The following is a 20276-nucleotide window of genomic DNA, read 5'->3' as shown; positions in this document are numbered from 1 at the left end:
TCTGGACCTGCTGTGCATGCTATGGGGCAGCTTCAACTCTAGCCTGGCCCAACCCCCATGTGTATGTGTTCACAAAGTCTATAGCTGCTAAAGCTAAGCCTGTCTTGGCTGCAGGAGCACTTGTCGTCTGTTTAGGTATTCTGTAGGTGCTAAGTTTACAAGGCCGGTTGAACAGGTGCCAATTTGCAGTTTGTGCAGCTGTGAGGAAAGATTCCAAACTTTCTTCCTTAGTTGCATGGTCCCTGGGGCTCAGCTGTGTTTTCAGTCCCACCTCCACGTGTGGGCCACCCACAGGGGTTTGCTCCTGAGGCTTCCCTGGAGCACAGGAGTCCACCCCAGTGAGGAGGGGGTGCAGAGGCACCATGGTGGCTGGGGTCGTTGGAGCCCTGGCAGTGACAGGTGTGTGGTGGAGCCAGTGGCCACTGACATGAGAGAGTTGTCCTCAGCAGGAGCCCTTCCTAGTACCCAGTTGTGGGTGTGAGAGAGAGGCCCCAGCAGGGGCCCTTCCTAGCGTCAGGTCACAGGCGCGAGAGAGCCACCTTGGTGGGGGCCCCTCCTAGTGGCCAGGGAGGCAGGGGCCAGTGCATGGGGAGAAAGGCTGTAATGGCAGCTCTGCCCCTTGCGTGTCACTTATGGCGCTTCACTTCCATGGCAGTCGGGTTTCTTCCACACTCTCCGGTTGCGGATTTCCTCACTCCTATCCCCTCAGGCTGTCTCCTCGAAACCAAGAGCAGTCCTCTCCCTGGGCTTGCTCCCCAAATCCCTCGTTCCAGCACCCAGCCCCCGTCTGCACTGGGGACACACATCTCAGGCTGGGGCACGGACTGTCTGTGTAGGTCTCATTCTGTCCTGCCACAGACCTGGTGCTGCACTGTCTTGCAAGAGCCCCCAAAGCTCCCCTTCTGTCCCATCTGATCTCGCCGCTGGTGAGGGGTCTCCACGGTTGCAGGAACCTCTCCTTTCCTTCTGCGAGGGGTCTCCCCGGTTGCAGGAACCTCTCCTTTCCTTCTGCTGCCCTCCAAAGGGCTGCCGTTCCCGTCCCACTTCCTCTCCTCTTTTTCCCTTCTTTCTCTCATCCTACCCAGTTATGCGGGGATCTTTCTTGTCCGTTTAGGTGTCTGAGGTCCTCTGCTAGTGTTCAGCCAGTGCTCTATGAGACTTGTTCCATTTGCAGATGTATTCTTTTTTTTTTTTGTGGTACGCGGGCCTCTCACTGTTGTGGCCTCTCCCGTTGCGGAGCACAGGCTCCGGACGCGCAGGCTCAGCGGCCATGGTTCACGGGCCCAGCTGTTCCGCGGCACTTGGGATCTTCCCGGACCGGGGCACGAACCCGTGTTCCCTGCATCGGCAGGCGGACTCTCAACCACTGCGCCATCAGGGAAGCCCTGTAGATGTATTCTTGATGCATCTGTGGGGAGTGATGAACTCCATGTCCTCCTACTCCTCCGCCATCTTGCCCCCCCCCCCAGGCACATTTGAAGTAGTGAACACCTTTACACAAAGCTTTTTAAAACTTGAGTCTAGGGCTTTTCTGGTGGCGCAGTGGTTGAGAGTCCGCCTGCCAATGCAGGCAAAGCGGGTTCGTGTCCCGGTCCGGGAAGATCCCACATGCCACGGAGCGGCTGGGCCCGTGATGCATGGCCAATGAGCCTACTCGTCCAGAGCCTGTGCTCCACAACGGGAGAGGCCACAGCAGTGAGAGGCCCGCGTACCGCAAAAAAAACCCCCAAAACCCAAAAAAAAACCCTTGAGTCTAAGGATTCAACAGGTTAGAAATTAGAGGCTTTTCTTTTGTTTTCCAGAAGGTGGTGCTATAGCACACGTTTTTGGTTTCTCTTGCTTGAGCTACTTCTAGTTATATTTGAGAGCCAGCACTTTCCACGCACTGCCTTTGCCAGAGTTGATGCTCAGTGCCCTCACTGTCGTTGCTGTGCTCCAGGGTCATTTGTGCCTTGCTGCTGCTGTTGTCTCTGGCATCACTGCCTGGGGTACCAGGATGGTGGGCGCTTATGTCGCATCTGGAATTTCCTGAGCCACAGGCTCCACCACCATAGGGAGGAATGGAAGGTTGGGGGGTGCCTGGGTTGTGGGCACTTCTGCCATGTCCAGTGTTGTCAGGTTCATGGGCTGCACTGGTGTGGTCAGGGAGCGCGGTACCAGATTCTCGGGTGCCTCCTCGGCTGGAGGGATGGGAGCACAGGTTTTGCTTCCACTGCTGCCAAGTTATCTGTGACTGTGGGCACTGCTGTGGCTGGGAGGCCAGAGTTGTGTGTGCAGCCTCCCCTGCTGCTACCAGGTTTTCTGGGGCTGTAGGCTCAGCTGCTGCAATCGGAGGGCCCCAATTGCAGGCACCACCTCTGCTATTCCTCCAGTTCCACCTCCTCTATGTGTTCCAGTTTAGCCACCTTTAGATGTACAGATATGTGGAATTCTCCAGTGTCCCAGTGTGTTGGGCAGAGGAATCTTTGTTGAGTTGTTAATGTTTTACTGGTTGTAGATTGAAGAGGAAGAGATAAAGAGAGCATCTCACCCAGTCATGATGTTGATGTCACTCTGCTTCTCTAATTTTTTTTTTTTTCCGGTACGCGGGCCTCTCACTGCCGCGGCCTCTGCCGTTGTGGAGCACAGGCTCCAGACGCGCAGGCTCAGCGGGCATGGTTCACGGGCCCAGCCGCTCCGCGGCATGTGGGATCTTCCCGGACCGGATCACGAACCGGGTCCACTGCATTGGCAGGCGGACTCCCAACCACTGCGCCACCAGGGAAGCCCTGCTTCTCTAATTTTTATTGTTCAGATAATCGTTTAAAAATTTTGCCTTTTAATGTACACACATACTCATACATGTGTTTTTAGTATTTTGGAGAAAAATCTATTTTTAAACTTAACTTTTGAGTAGCATTATTTATAGGTCCACCAATACGATAAAAATTTTTTGGTCAATAAATTTTTAAAAAATTATACGATTTAAATTAGCTTAGCACCTCCTTTTGTTCTGGAACACAAAGTGTTCCAGTTTGGATGATAAATTATATGGCTGAACAGTCTTCTTGAAGGAAAAAATGGCTAATCCAATTTTACCTTTTAAAATCTGTTTAACACTTAGTAATTTTGTCCATTCTCTTCAGGGAAGGAAACCGAGAAAGCTAATTGAGGCAGGGATTGCGCTTGGTACTTTGTAAGTATGAAATATGTTATCAATAACTCCATTTTAGGGATAAGGAAATGGGTTTATAGACATAAAGTGGTGGCCAGGAACATGACTAGTAAGCAGCTGAGGTGAAATTGAACTCCACTGGATTTACCAGCTTCCCCCTTCTCCTGCCTTAGCATCTAGACTGAACCACTCTAATTTAACCTCCATGGCCACATCTATCTCGTTCAGTGGTTACCTCTCATTTTCCTTTTGCCTTTTCCTTGGCCATTCTCTTTTACAGCTTCAAATTTCACCTTTGTTTAAATGTCTTGATATGACAATTAGCCCCAAGTTACTGATGACAATGTGTAGCTTTCATCAAAAACTCTTCATTCTAAACCCCTTTCTCACCTGAGGCAAGATGATGCACACTTGACCACAAGTTTTGTTTTTTAAAGATTTTTTTTTTATGTGGACCATTTTTAAAGTCTTTATTGAATTTGTTACAATATTGCTTCTGTTTTGTTTTTTTGGCTGTGAGCCATGTGGGATCTTTGCTCCCTGACCAGGGATCAAACTTGCACCCCCTGCATTGGAAGGTGAAGTCTTAGCCACTGGACTGCCAGGGAAGTCCCAGACCACAAGTTCCTAGAGAGTATTGTCTTTTAGAGTATGGTGTTTTATATGGGAAACATATTTCATTATCTCCCACCCGTTAATCCTAGGGACAGAGGTCTTCTCAATCCCAGATTCCATAGGCTTATGAATGAATATGTTTGATGCTAATACAGCAAATAGATTTTAATGAGCTCCTTTGGTACTCAGCATCTTGGCCTGTGGCTGGGTAGCCGTAGTTACGTCTTTTGTGGAAAGCCCTGAAGAGCAGGGTAAAGTGTCAGCAGGTTATCTCCAGGGTAATCTGAAGATACCAAGACAATGTCCTCATCTGCCTGGCTTCACACAGTTGTTCTGTGATCTTGATGCTCTGCTTCTTGACATCACAGATGGCAGACAATGATCAGCAGCTTCTTTCATCTCACCCAGCTTGCAGATGGAAGCAGCTCTAGGTTAGTTGCTCAAAAAGTCAGTTGCTAAGTGGCCAATTTAATGAATTTGCTTAAAAAAAAACTAATTCATTTTAGCTTACCAGTTTTAATCTTGTCTTTTTAAAAAAACATTAAATTTGTCTCTCCAAGATTTCTTGCTGCTGTAGTTATAGACCAATAGGACAGTTGAAGAGATATAACAGCCATATTCAAGCATATGATCTTTAAAATATACTTGAGTATGAAATATTCTCATAAATTTTTGTGAATATATACTTTTGCTGTCAACCAAATGAAACAGTTAAATGAGTAAATTTAGCCCGTGGCTTTCTATGAACTTCCCTGCTGCGTCTGTGTGGCAAGTTTGGTGTAGTTCTAGACTGATCTGTTCATAAGTCCCATGACTTTCCTCCTCTGAAATGTGTTTGCTCAAGTAAGCCCCTTGGCATTTTACATGTTTGCTAAGGATCAATAGATTGTTTTCGTCTCCATCTTAAAACATATTTACCTGGCGTTTTTGCAAGTACTTGACAGCCCCTCACCCCCATTATGTTTATCCAGCACAAATCCTTGGATACCCTGCTGGGTGTAGGTCATTCCAAGCCATGAGCACTGTGATCACTTAATGTTTCATTAACACTTTTCTGTTCATGCTCACATCTAAGATACCTCATGGTTTCAATTAATAAAGTCTCTGCAATGCCAGGATATAAATACACACAAGCAAGCAGTGAAGCCTAACTAAACAGTGAGCATTTCCAGAGATAGTAGCTTTGGGGTTTAAGTTTCTGTCTCACCACTATTGATATGTGGGGGTGGACAATTCTTTGTTGTTGGGGGTTGTCCTGTGCATTATAGGATGCTCAGCATCATCTCTTTCACCCACTAGATGCCAGCAGCACTCCTTCCTCAGTGCTACCAAAAATGTCTCTGGACATTGCCAAACGTCCCATGAGACAACACTGTCCTCAGTGTACAAATACTGAAGTTGATTTTCAGTACAACCCTCTCACAGGGAATCCTAAAACGCTTATGTAGGATTTCACCATAAAGCACAGTGTTTTACTTCACTAACATCACACAAAGATGACTGTCAGCTCAAAGGATTCAATGATGGCTCATAATATGCTAGGATATAGCAGATAGCTGTACAAAGACTGTTTGAGGCTACAAACCTGATCTGCTATTATCTTTATTACATAAGTGGTTATGTTTCTAGTTGAGCCCTCCAATGACAGCTTGTTTAGATTGAGGATGCCTGCTCAGGCAAAACATCATTCAGGTCCACAACTATAGAACAGTTGCCAGTTTGGTTATTGAGTTCCAGGCACAATCTGATTTTGTTTTATGATTTTTTCCAATAATTTTTTTTAAACAAAATAGGCTACAGGAAATCAAACTGCACAAGCATCACATCATCACACTGCCAAAAACAATACTGCATGGGTTAAAAGTAGATCCTATGGGCTCCATTAAAAGGTTTGAAATCCCTTTTACAATAAAAAAAAGAATACCCACTCAGGCTTAAGAGATTAGTTGTAAGAATATAATTTCATTTTTCATCACAATACTTCTACAACTTTTAAAAATTGAGGTACAATTGACATAGAACATTATATTAGAATTTTAATTATTTTTTTAAAATGCTATATATGCTATCTTCTAAATACCACAGCAGAGTTGGTGTTAATGAGCCTAATTTTCCAAGAATAAGTATCAGGAGTAAGTATTCCTTTTTTTTGTTTGTTTTAAACACACTTGATAGAGCACTACTTACAGATGAGATGCTTTAGCCAGTGGGAATCACTCTCTTCATAATCTTGTTATTTATTATACATGTGGGAGGGGAAAAATGAACAAATTGTTCCAACTCCCTACATAATTGAGGTTGGGTCTATTTTAAACAAAGCCTTCAGTTCCAGGTTTAAATCAACTTAACCTGGATCTCCCTAGAACTGCTAATTCAAAATTCCCTGAGGTTGTGTCAAATGAACTCCTGCTGAAAAATCCTGGCACTGAGAGGTGCACAGAGAGATGATGGGCAAGACTCACTCCCATGACACCCTCCCTTTCTTTCCAAGCTTCCTGCTTGCACCCCTTATCCTTTTTAATCCATGTCCTATAATTCTTAACTCAGTCTTTCCAGTCTTCCTAGGATAATTTAAATAAGATCAGGAGGTGTGTGTGTCTGTGTAATTAGCACATAATTTATATGTTTTAATTTTGTTCATCTATTCTATTTCCTTATATATGTGTACATATATATATTCCATATATATGCATGCATGTGTGCATGACGTGTACACACATACAAACACTCACAACCCCACTTAGGAGGGCAAATGCTTGGTCAGCTTATGCTCCCAAATCACAGGAAAATAAAAGATGTCTTAAGACTTAACTTGGGAATGAGCTAACAAGTACTTTTTTACTACAGGGGAATTTTTTTAAAACAAAAACCACCCCCAAAAATTACAACTCTTTAAAAGCTGATATGGCTCTTATAAAACATTTGAAATGGTAAACACCCATACACAAAACTCACAGATTCAACTATATAATACGAGTCAATTAACATAAAAGAAAAATAAGTCTGTTTTCCTTTTGATTTTATACAATTTAATTATTTTATTTTACACTTTTAAAATTCATTTTGGACCTAGCATGTCCTGGCGTTTTATACACTGACCAAAATGCTCTGCTAGAGACAGTCAAGTTCCATAGCAGTTTCCTTTCACATTTATCCATTTTTGTTTAAGAAATATCAGGAGTCTGTTTCACTTTTTATTTTATATGACAATCATTTTTATTATGAATTTATTTAAATCACTTTGGACCCAGCATGTCCTTAGGTTTTACCCACTCATCAAACTGCTCTGCTGTGAGATAGCCAAGTTCAATAGCAGTTGCCCTTAAGGTCGATCCATTTTTGTGTGCGGTCTTAGCAATCTTGGCTGCTTTGTCATACCCTAAAGAAAAAATTAAAAGGCGATGTAGGAGTTAATAGTGAAACTTGGTTTTCTAAAGCAAAAGGTAATCGTTATTATTTACTTAATGCTACTGGTCTCTTAAGTAAACAGTTTTTAATCTTAAAAATATTTAGCAGTGGATTATCTTGATAGTTGTCGTTTCTTATATGGACTAAAACCTTTACTTTTCTGAAGTAATACATACTTCCCTTTCTACAAGATTTGTCCCTAAATTAAAATTGCCCACTAACCCAGATATTTTCATAAGGGGGAAAATATATACACATAGATGCATCTCTCTCTCGATATATATGTATACACATACACAAACACGTGCACGCGCACACACACACACACACACATAATGGCACCAAGAGATAAAAGTACACATCTGACTAGTATAAATGTGCTGTTTCAGTAGCATGCTTAACCAGAAAAATTATCTTTCTAACAAAGCATTAACAAGCTCAATGCTGCAGCACTACAGAAAATACAGGACTGCACAACCAGGAACTATATGGTAAAGGGCTCTAAGAGGGAAAAGAGAGGAAAGTCCTCTCACAATGAGGGAAGAGCGGGCAAGGCTCTGAGAGATGAGCCTTCAGGGCTGCTTCCAACATCTCTCTCTGGTTCAGCACTCCATGCCCTGGCCTCCTTCCAGACATTACAAGGGTACAAGTTGGGAAGTCTTAGTATAAATATATACTTGTGCAAGAGATCACAGGTCTACTGTTTACTTCAAAGTTACTTGTTTTTAAAATTAATAAAGATAGGGGCAGGGCAATTCTGCAAGTTATCTCAGTTTAATGTTAACAACAACAAAAAAAGAAGGCAAAAACCAGAAAGAAGGGAAAAAACAAAAATGAAACCAGTGAAAGAGAAAAAACAAACAAAAAAAAAACAACCCAGGATTAGAGGACTATGACCAGAGAGAAGAAGCCTGCTGAAGCAATATGATTATTGACCAAGCAACACGTTATGTGTCATGTGCAATTATCAACCACCTACAAGATGTTATGTGTAGTATGCAATTAATCTACCTATAAACATATTATGGACATAGTTAATAATAAAATTAATTTGTGAATGCTAAGCATGTTGAAAAGGGCATTTACTGGTCAGACTAACTTTGAGAGAAAGAATTCTCATGTCAAACCTTTGGGGTTAATATTAGACATTCTGTACTTTTATGTTAATAATGACATTAAAGTCTATGCATTATGCTAACCCTTTCAGTTCTCTTCTTCAAGCCCCACAAAACATGATTACCAATCAGCCTGTTATATATGAGCACAAACAGAACCCATGATGTGGAGTTGTAAGGCTCATGCTTTGTCAACCAGTAAGGTGTGGTTTGCCCACTTACCCTTGTATGGACTTTACCTCACATTAAATTGTCTAAGAAAGACATCAATCATTCTGCTTTAGGAGTATCTCTAAATGCTTTTATAACAAATTCTGAAGTATATATGTGATGAAACATTTCTCACATAAGCCTTTGGGTTCCTCTGTATCTCTCCAGTTGAATGCTGATGTACAATTATTTCAAAAGAACCCAGTATTACTGTCAATCTTAATACTATTCCAAAGAGCAGATAGCATATTGGGCTCAGAGCTACCTGAAGCAGTTATATGAGCTCTAACTTTATAAGACTGAAATTACAGCTTGACATGAAGCCAAGAATATAAAATCAGCCTTGAAAGTTCAGGATTATTGAAGTAAGACTGTTTTAAAACAGTAATCATATCACACCAAATGACTGCATCATAACTTGTTCTAATGTAGAAAATCAAAGAATATGTTAATAACCTCAGCTCAGCAGTAAGGAGAAGGTGGGAAAAGGCTTTTAACACATTATAACAATGCAATGAATGCCTCAAAATCCATGACAAAACAGTGTATTTAATGGGGATCACTAGTCAATCTATAATCCAAGCTAACATTTTTGAATCTACATAATGAAATATTTATAAATCTGGAAAAGGCTTGCAACACAAAAGCCATGGTTTTAGACAAAATATTTGTATTTCCCCCCTTTCCCTATAAGCTATGCATACATAACCCTTTTTCTTTTAATTTAATCCATTTCTGAGTTGAATAAAACAACAAAAACAAAGTATAGTATAGCATCTAGAGAAGGTAGAAAAACGAATTCATTCAGTGTTGTTAATCAGCCAGTGCCACCTAGTGACATTAAAAACTGAGAGGACACTTAGTATCTGAATTTAGTGTCCCACAGGATCTGAATTCCATTAAGATTAAAATAAGTTTAAAGTTCTACATCTGAACTTAACACATTTCAAATAAAATGAAGCATAATCAATCAAGATTTTGAAAGAAATATGATACCATAAAGGTTATATATATATATAGCGTCTTTCAACACAATGTGAAATGTCTTAAGAGATTGTCCAAAAAAGACATCTGTTGTTCACAAACATTGATCCAGTAGTCTCTTAAAAATTTTTCAGCCTTTAACTGTATTCAAAATGACACTATTATTCTTTAAACACATACCTATATGAGGATTAAGAGCTGTCACCAACATTAGAGACTCATTCATTAGCTTGTTGATCCTTTCTGTGTTGGCCTGGATTCCTACCACACAGTTTTCTGTGAAGGAAACTGATGCATCCCCCAACAGTCTGGCTGAGTGCAACACATTTTTAATCTATGAGAGAGAGACAAACTTATTAAGCCTAACTTTTTTCTTTGTCCAATAACACATTATTTGCAATTCATAAATGAGTATGTAATACAATTAACATACAGCACTCCTACAACCTGTAAGGCATCATACCCAAGAAAACAAATACGAAAGAAATTATAAACATCTGAGGGCACCAAAGTGCCCTTTTAAGAGGTATAAAGGCATAAATACAAATAAATAAAACACAAGATAGCCTGTGGTGTTATAAAATACAGGTATGAAATGTTAAAGAGCATAGAGAGAGAAATAAATTCCAGTTGTAGGAGTTGATAAAGTTTTATTTGATGGAGAGCACTTAAATAACCAGAGATGGAAAAAGAATCTTCTATGCAGAAGGAAGAGAAACAAAGATGCAGAGGTTAGAAAGTTCAGCGTGAGGAGATCGGTTCAAGATGGCAGAGTAGAAGGACGTGTTCTCACTCCCTCTTGCAAGAACACCAGAATCACAACTAACTGCTGAATAGTCATTGACAGAAAGACACTGGAACTCACCAAAAAAGATACCCCACATCCAAGGACAAAGGAGAAGCCACAATGAGACGGTAGGAGGGGTGCAATCACAATAAAATCAAATCCCATAACTGCTAGTGGGTGACTCACAAACTAGAGAACACTTATACCACAGAAGTCCACCTACTGGAATGAAGGTTCTGAGCCCCACATCAGGCTTCCCAACCTGGGGGTCTGGCAACAGGAGGAGGAGTTCCTAGAGAATCAGACTTTGAAGGCTAGTGGGATTTGATTGTAGGACTTCGACAGGACTGGGGTAAACAGAGACTCCACTCTTGGAGGGCACACACAAAGTAGTGTGCTCACTGGGACTCAGGGGAAGGAGCAGTGACCCCATAGGAGATTGAACCAGACCTACCTGCTAGTGTTGGAGGGTCCCCTGCAGAGGCAGGGGATGGCCGTGTGTCACCGTGAGGACAAGGACACTGGTGGCAGAAAGTCTGGGAAGTACACCTTGGAGTGAGCCCTCCCAAAGTCTAACATTAGCCCCACCAAAGAGCCTGGGTAGGTTCAAGTGTTGGGTCACCTCAGGCCAAACAACCAACAAGGAGGGAACCCAGCGCCACCCATCAGCAGGCAAGTGGAATAAAGTTTTACTGAGCTCTGCCCACCAAGGCAACAGCCAGCTCTATCCACCACCAGTCCCTCCTATCAGGAAACTTGTACAAGCCTCTTAGACAGCCTCATCCACCAGAAGGCAGACAGCAGAAGCAAGAAGAACTACAATCCTGCAGCCTGTGGAACAAATACCACATTCACAGAAAGATACACAAGATGAAAAGGCAGAGGGCTATGTACCAGATGAAGGAACAAGATAAAACCCCAGAAAAACAGCTAAATGAAATGGAGGCAGGCAACCTTCCAGAAAAAGAATTCAGAATAATGATAGTGAAGATGATCCAGGACCTTGGAAAAAGAATGGAGGCAAAGATCGAGAAGATGCAAGAAATGTTTAACAAGGATGTAGAAAAGTTAAAGAACAAACAAACAGAGATGAACAACACAATAACTGAAATGAAAAATATACTAGAAGGAATCAATAGAGGAATAACTGAGGCAGAAGAACGGATAAGTAACCTGGAAAACAGAATGGAGGAAAATCAATGCTGCAGAACAGAATAAAGAAAAAAGAATGAAAAGAAATGAAGACAGACTAAGAGACCTCTGGTGTAACATTAAATGCACCAACATTCACATTATAGGGGTCGCAGAAGGAGAAGAGACAGAGAAAGGACCAGAGTAAATATTTGAAGAGATTATAGTCGAAAACTTCCCTAACATGGGAAAGGAAATAGCCACCCAAGTCCAGGAACTGCAGAGAGTCCCATACAGAATAAACCCAAGGAGAAACACGCTGAGACACATAGTAATCAAATTGGCAAAAATTAAAGACCGAGAAAAATTATTGAGAGCAACAAGGGAAAAATGACAAGTAACATAAAACGGAACTCCCATAAAGTTAACAGCTGATTTCTCAGCAAAAACTCTACAAGCCAGAAGGGAGTTTCATGATATACCTAAAGTGATGAAAGGGAAAAACCTACAACCAAAATTACTCTACCCAGCAAGGATCTCATTCAGATTCGATAGAGAAATCAAAAGCTTTACAGACAAGCAAAAGCTAAGAGAATTCAGCACCACCAAACCAGCTCTACAACAAATGCTAAAGGAACTTCTCTAAGTGGGAAACACAAGAAAAGAAAAAGACCTACAAAACAAACCCAAAACAATTACGAAAATGGTCATAGGAACATACATATCGATAATTACCTTAAACGTGAATGGATTAAATGCTCCACCAAAAGACACAGGCTTGCTGAATGGATACAAAAACAAGACCCATATATATGCTGTCTACAAGAGACCCACTTCAGACCTAGGGACACATTCAGACTGAAAGTGAGGGGATGGAAAAAGATATTCCATGCAAATGGAAATCAAAAGAAAGCTGGAGTAGCAATACTCATATCAGATAAAATAGACTTTAAAATAAAGAATGTTACAAGAGACAAGGAAGGACACTACATAATGATCAAGGGATCAATCCAAGAAGAAGATATAACAATTACAAATATATATGCACCCAACATAGGAGCACCTCAATACATAAGGCAACTACTAAAAGCTCTAAAAGAGGAAATCGACAGTAACACAATAATAGTGGAGGAGTTTAACACCTCACTTACACCAATGGACAGATGATCCAAACAGAAAATTCATAAGGAAACACAAGCTTTAAATGACACAACAGACCAGATAGATTTAATTCATATTTATAGGACATTCTATCCAAAAACAGCAGATTACAATTTCTTCACAAGTGTGCACGGAACATTCTCCAGGATAGATCACATCTTGGGGCACAAATCCAGCCTCAGTAAAGTTAAGAAAATTGAAATCATATCAAGCATCTTTTCTGGCCCCAATGCTATGAGATTAGAAATCAATTACAGGGAAAAAAACATAAAAAGCACAAACACATGGAGGCTAAACAATACATTACTAAACAACCAAGAGATCACTGAAGAAACCAAAGAGGAAATAAAAAAATACCTAGAGACAAATGACAATGAAAACACGATGATCCAAAACGTATGGGATGCAGCAAAAGCAGATCTAAGAGGGAAGTTTATAGCTATACAAGCCTACCTCAAGAAACAAGAAACATCTCAAACAGTCTAATGTTACACTTAAAGGAACTAGAGAAAGAAGAACAATCAAACCCAAAGTTAGCAGAAGGAAGAAATCATAAAGATTAGATCAGAAATAAATGAAATAGAAACAAAGAAAACAATAGCAAGGATCAATAAAACTAAAAGCTGGTTCCTTGAGAAGATAAACAAAACTGATAAACCATTAGCAAGACTCGTCAAGAGGGAGAGGACTCAAATCAGTAAAATCAGAAATGAAAAAGGAGAAATCACAACTGACACTGCAGAAATACAAAGGATTATAAGAGATTACTACAAACAACTATATGCCAATAAAATGGTCAACCTGGAAGAAATGGACAAACTGTTAGAAAGGTATAACCTTCCAAGACTGAACCAGGAAGAAATAGAAAATATAAACAGACCAATCACAAGTAATGAAATTGAAACTGTGATTAAAAATCTTCCAACAAACAAAAGTCCAGGACCACATGGCTTCACAGGTGAATTCTATCAAACATTTAGAGAAGAGCTAACACCCATCCTTCTCAAAGTCTTCCAAAAAATTGTAGAGGAAGGAAAACTCCCAAACTCATTCTATGAGGCCACCATCACCCTGATACCAGAACCAGACAAAGATACTACAGAATAAGAAAATACCAGACCAATATCACTGATGAATATAGATGCAAAATTCCTCAACAAAATACAAGCAAACAGAATCCAACAACACATTAAAAGGATCATACACCATGATCAAGTGGGATTTATCCCAGGGATACAAGGATTCTTCAATATATGCAAATCAATCAATGTGATACACCATATTAACAAATTGAAGGAGAAAAACCATATGATCATCTCAATAGATGCAGAAAAAGCTTTTGACAAAATTCAACACCCATTTATGATAAAAACTCTACAGAAAGTGGGCATAGAGGGAACCTACCTCAACATAATAAAGGCCATATATGACAAACCCACAGCAAACATCATTCTCAATGGTGAAAAACTGAAAGCATTTCCTCTAACAACTCTGTTGTTGTAACTCCTAGCCACAGCAATCAGAGAAGAAAAAGAAATAAAAGTAATACAAATTGGAAAAGAAGAAGTAAAACTGTCACTGTTTGCAGTTCACATGATACTACACATAGAGAATCCTAAAGATACCACCAGAAAACTACCAGAGCTAATCAATGAATTTGGTAAAGTTGCAGGATACAAAACTAATGCACAGAAATCTCTTGCATTCCTATACACTAATGACGAAAAATCTGAAAGGGAAATTAAGGAAACACTCCCATTTACCATTGCAACAAAAAGAATAAAATACCTAGGAATAAACTGACCTAGGGACACAAAAGACCTGTATGCAGAAAACTGTAAGATACTGTTGAAAGAAATTAAAGTTGATACCAACAGATGGAGAGATATACCATGTTCTTGGATTGGAAGAATCAATATTGTGAAAATGAGTATACTACCCAAAGCAATCTACAGATTCAATGCAATCCCTATCAAATTACCAATGGCATTTTTTACAGAACTAGAACAAAAAATCTTAAAATTTGTATGGAGACACAAAAGACCCCGAAAAGCCAAAGCAGTCCTGAGGGAATAAAAAGGAGCTGGAGGAATCAGACTCCCTGACTTCAAACTATACTACAAAGCTACAGTAATCAAGACAATATGGTACTGGCACAAAAATAGAAATATAGATCAATGGAACAGGATAGAAAGCCCAGAGATAAACCCACGCACCTATGGTCAACTAATCTATGACAAAGGAGGCAAGGATATACAATGGAGAAAAGACAGTCTCTTCAATAAGTGGTGCTGGGAAAACTGGACAGCTACATGTAAAAGAATGAAATTAGAACACTCCGTAACACGATACACAAAAATAAACTCAAAATGGATTACAGACCTAAATGTAAGACCGGACACTATAAAACTCTTAGAGGAAAACATAGGAAGAACACTCTTCAACATAAATCACAGTAAGATCTTTTTTGATCCACCTCCTAGAGTAATGGAAATAAAAACAAAAATAAGCAAATGGGACCTAATGAAACTTAAAAGCTTTTGCAAAGCAAAGGAAACTACAAACAAGACAAAGAGACAACTCTCAGAATGGGAAAAAAAAATTTGCGAATGAATCAACAGACAAACGATTAATCTCCAAAATATATAAACAGCTCATGCAGCTCAATATTAAATAAACAACCCAATCAAAAAATGGGCAGAAGACCTAAATAGACATTTCTCCAGAGTACATACAGATGGCCAAGAAGCACATTAAAAGCTGCTCAACATCACTAATTATTACAGAAATGCAAGTCAAACTACAATGAGGTATCACCTCACACCAGTTAGAATGGGCATCATCAGAAAATCTACAAACAACAAATGCTGGAGAGGGTGTGGAGAAAAGGGAACCCTCTTGCACTGTTGGTGGGAATGTTAATTGATACAGCCACTATGGAGAACAGTATGGAGGGTCCTTAAAAAACTAAAAATAGAATTACCATGTGACCCAGCAATCCCACTACTGGGCATATACCCTGAGAAAACCATAATTCAAAAAGACACATGCAGCCCAATGTTCATTGCTGCGCTATTTACAATAGCCAGGTCATGGAAGCAACCTAAATGCCCATCGACAGACGAATCGATAAAGAAGAGGTGGTACATATATACAATGGAATATCACTCACCCATAAAAAGGAACAAAATTGGGTTATTTGTAGAGACGTGGATGAATCTAGAGACTGTCTTACAGAGTGAAGTAAGTCAGAAAGAGAAAAACAAATATATATTAACGCATATATGTGGAATCTAGAAAAATGGTACAGATGAACCTGTTTGCAGGGCAGAAATAGAGACACAGGTCAGATGTAGAGACCAAACGTATTGACATCAAGGGGGGAAAGCAGCAGTGGGTGGTAGTGGTGGTGTGATGAATTGGGAGATTGGGATTGACATGTATACACTGATGTGTATAAAATGGATGACTAATAAGAACCTGCTGTAGAAAAAAATAAAAGAACATTCAAAAAGAAAAAAGTTCAGCGTGAGCTTGAGGCAATCAGTGAAATCAGGGCTTCTCAGTTCTTAATGATCACATTTTTTATGTTTAACAAAACAAATATTCCATAATCCCTTGAAAAGAACCTTTCACACAGTATTTTAAAACAGTATAAAGTCAATTAGTTTGTTTTAGCAGTTTTTTTTCTTTTTGATAACATTTCCAATATATATTAAGATATATATCCACATCCTAATCTCTGTGGTCTAAAATCCCAGGGTCTGAAAAACAGACTCCCAACAATGGACTCTAGTAGAAGACACAGAACTTCAAGGTTTAATTTGATACTAATGACTTTATTATATGGCAAATGTTGATTATCTTGACTTATTTTCTATTAAAAACAAAACAGATCTTTGTTTAAAAAAATTTGGCAAGACACTTATTGTTATGCACATATATTTGCCAGGCAGCTGGTGTTAACTGTTTGGAATTTGACCTGAAAGCAAATGCTTGTCGGTCTGGGGCTTCCCTGGTGGCGGAGTGGTTAAGAATCCGCCTGCCAACGCAGGGGACACGGGTTCAAGCCCTGGTCCGGGAAGATCCCACATGCCGTGGAGCAACTAAGTCCATGCACCACAACTACTGAGCCTGCAAGCCACAACTACTAAGCCCACGTGCCACAATTACTGAAGCCCGTGCACCTAGAGCCTGCACCCTGCAATGAAGAGCAGCCCCTGCTCACCACAACTAGAGAAAGCCCATGCACAGCAACAAAGACCCAATGCAGCCAAAAATAAATAAATTAATTAAAAAAAAAAGTTTATCAGTCTGAGTTGTGCTTTGGTCTGTCTTCTTTCTATTTTCCACCAGAATGTACTTTCCATAAGGGCAAAAAAAAAATCTGTCTTGTTCATTGTTCTATCACTAGCAATGAGTACAGTGCCTGACACAGACTAGTACTCAATAAATATTTGATGAATACACTGAATGAATACACTTAATATTTGTTATTTGCATATTCTTATCAAATTAAAATCAGACTTTACACCAGACACAAACTGGAAATAAGCCTCTAATATATACTTAAATATAACACTTCACACAAATAAAGGATTGTAAATGATAATAGCTCCATTATCTGAAGTTGGGGAAACTGGATAAAAGATGATGACATTTTGTTCTGTCTTCATAAAGATGAAGGAAAAAGAATAGATTGAGTGGACACAATGTTTTTAAGGTATGTGGAAGAGTAAAACCAATGGAAGAAAGCCTTGAGAAAGGGAAGAGAACTGGAGAGAAAGTGCTGAAGAAACCAAGGACAAAGAGTGTTTCAAGGAGCAACAAGTCAAGGTCAGATGTTAGTTGAGAGCCGTGGCATGTCTGCTGGACTCAAGAGGTCACAAGTGCTACAAGAACAATTCAAACATAAGTGCAGGGGTGGAAGCCAGACTGCAGTGCAAATGAGAGTGAGAGTGGGTATTTCTTTAAAAAGGCTGAATTCAGAGAGAGGAAGAAAGCAGCAGCATGAGAAGGAGACAGGCTGGAAGGAGAGTTTCTTTTTTTTTTTTTAACTGAGGAGACTGGAACTTATTTCTAACAATTGGCATCCCCAGTGGTGAGGGAAAAGAAAGAAACTTATACCCTACTTCCAGAATTTTTCTTCCTATTATAAAAAAGCAAACCACCAATTACTTAAGCTAAAAGTCACCTAATTAAATATACAGGATTAGTCCTCTAACATTAACATATGTTTAACTTCCAACTGCTAGGTATATTATCCAAGTACCTAAAGAACTGTAGGAAACCTTAATAAAAGACAGAAACCAAGACAACTAGCTTTCGGTTAAAGATATTAAAAATCAAATTTAAAGCTTACCATCAATGGCTTGAAAACATTCAACTCAAAATGTCCACTGCTGCCTCCAATGGTAATGGCGACATGATTGCCCATGACCTGGGCTGCAACCATGGTCAGTGCCTCACACTGGGTGGGGTTCACCTTGCCTTCAAGAAAACCACCAAAGAGAGAAATCACATCAAACACACTTGTGGCTTCAAATATGAGTTTAAGATTAGGTTTTATATCAAATAACCAAGAGAAGAAGGAAAACTAACTTCATTAAATAAAGACATATAATAAAGCAATGTCCCAACCATCAGTGCTGTTTAATGAAACAAACCATATAGCCAGAAACTCTGAATCATGCAATGGCTAATAAGTAGAGTACCTACAACTACACAGTAAATATAGCTCTTTTCACCTTCATGGCTTACATGCACTCTAGAAATATTTATGGAGCCAGGCACTGAATATACAACAGTGAGGAAGAAGGATGCAGCCCCTGCCCTCATAGAACTTGGAGGCGAGGGAGAGAGAACTGGCAATTATAATAGATAAGGGGTCAATACAGAGAAGTGCAGACTGCTATGGGAATACTTATAAAAGAAGCACCTCACCAACATCTGGGAGGCTTCCCAGAGGAAACTGATGTTAAGCTGGAATTTTCCTATTTGAGTTTCCAGAACCCTACCACCCTGTAACACTCCTCTGACAAGCTCAAGTTTGAACCGAACATCCCTGATTCCTCTGACAAGTACAAAGCAACGCAGTGGGAAGATTAGTTCTTTATCTGTGACTCTGCATTTCTCTTTTTTAGGTAATCACCTTGAATTTGCAATCAACTGAACTCATGTCATTTTTCAACATGACATACTTTAAAATCAGATCTTTTCCCATTCTACACATGCCTAGATCTAAAAGAATCTATAGTCAGGTCTTTTTTTTTCACTCTTGTCAGTTTTAGTCCAACTACAGAGTCCTTTATGAATCTAGACTCTGTCATCTGATGTACTGCTATTTCAACTTTATCTGCTAATATGATCAACACATATTCTCTACCTTCACCCTCAGTCACCAGTAAAGTGGTGAAAGGGCACAGCCCTTCAGCTTGCTGCCAAGATATCCCTCCAGTCTGAAGTCAACTCATTAGGCACTCCTTAAATGTCACTGTTCACCCAGCTACATTCATCTAACAGTACTGCCCACACTTCTCCACTGGATTCCATGAATATCAAATGAGTCCACCAAATGACTTACTGGAATCCAGATGTCAAGAAAAGAAGGAAATCCAACTTCATTAAATAAAGTAAGACATATAATAAAGCAAGGCCCCAACCATATTTGTGGAGCCTCCCTTACCTAACTGGCCAAAACCTAAAGCAAAAAATGAAATAAGAGGCATTTGATATAATTCATCTTTATTCATCCCATGCAGATCACTTTAACAGCCTGTCTTAGAATTCTATTTGCTTTGGATTGTGAAAGATAGAACTATTACATATTTTCTAAGGTGGAAATCAAAATATATGCTACTAACTAAAATTCTTTTCTCCTATATTGTTGGGTGATGTCCCCAGAAGTCCTGATCAAAAGCAGCCCACAAAGACATTGTGAAACAAGTGCACCACACATGTCCCTATCCACTTTGAGATCACGTTAAACAAAAGCAGATATGCTTTGTAGATGAGAATGCCTGGGTTCTAGTCAAGTTCCAGTCCTAACATTTACCAGCTATGTGATTACCTGGCATGATACTGCTTCCTGGTTCATTTTCAGGCAAAATCAGTTCTCCCAGACCTGAGCGAGGACCAGAACCCAGAAAACGAATATCATTTGCAATCTTCATCAGACTGCAAGCGGCAGTGTTCATGGCTCCACTGAGTTCAACCAAAGCATCATGAGCAGCCAAAGCTTCAAATTTATTTGGAGCTGTGACGAAAGGCAAGCCTGAAGAAAAAATAATAACCTATATGAGCTAACAGGTAAAATTCAACATTTTTCTAATATCAGCAAGTTAAACAGAAAGTGCCAGTATATGAAAAGCAAAAAAAGAACAGAATAAAAATCTTACTTCAGAAAAAAATGCTTAAGACTCAAGCTTTGTCTACATTTCTTCAAGAAGTCCTAAAGGGGTAGAAAATCTGATGATACTAGCAAACTTAAAAGATAAAAAGAACAAGTACAATAAATGTTGAAAGAAATATAAAATATTGAAAGAAAAAACATTATCCTACTGCAAACACCTGTGTATGATGCCTGACTACGCTTGAGTAAAGAGGAAAAGTAGGTAAAATTCACTCTGCTTTATTCCACACTCCTCTCCTAGTACAATTTTTCCCCCATTTTAGGTGTCTATTCTCTTCTCTAGCCAGGACCCACAAGGTC

At 39.8% G+C, this 20276-nt stretch overlaps 1 protein-coding gene across 1 annotated transcript in view; it reads right to left on the bottom strand.

The window, feature by feature from the left end:
- Positions 1-5748: 5748 nt before the first annotated feature.
- Positions 5749-20276, bottom strand: part of FH (fumarate hydratase) — a 42773-nt gene continuing 28245 nt past the window's right edge. Inside the window, exons 7-10 of the mRNA XM_082833832.1 lie at positions 19635-19838; positions 17928-18055; positions 9667-9820; positions 5749-7148 (exon numbers count right to left, since the gene is read on the bottom strand). Of these exons, the coding sequence (XP_082689958.1) occupies positions 7006-7148; positions 9667-9820; positions 17928-18055; positions 19635-19838 (629 nt within the window). The 3' untranslated portion in view covers positions 5749-7005. The remainder of the gene's footprint in view (positions 7149-9666; positions 9821-17927; positions 18056-19634; positions 19839-20276) is intronic.

Source organism: Leucopleurus acutus (genome assembly GCF_964270905.1).
Source record: "Leucopleurus acutus genome assembly, chromosome: 2".
Classification (NCBI taxonomy): Eukaryota; Metazoa; Chordata; class Mammalia; order Artiodactyla; family Delphinidae; genus Leucopleurus; species Leucopleurus acutus.
This window is presented reverse-complemented; position numbering and strand designations above follow the sequence as displayed.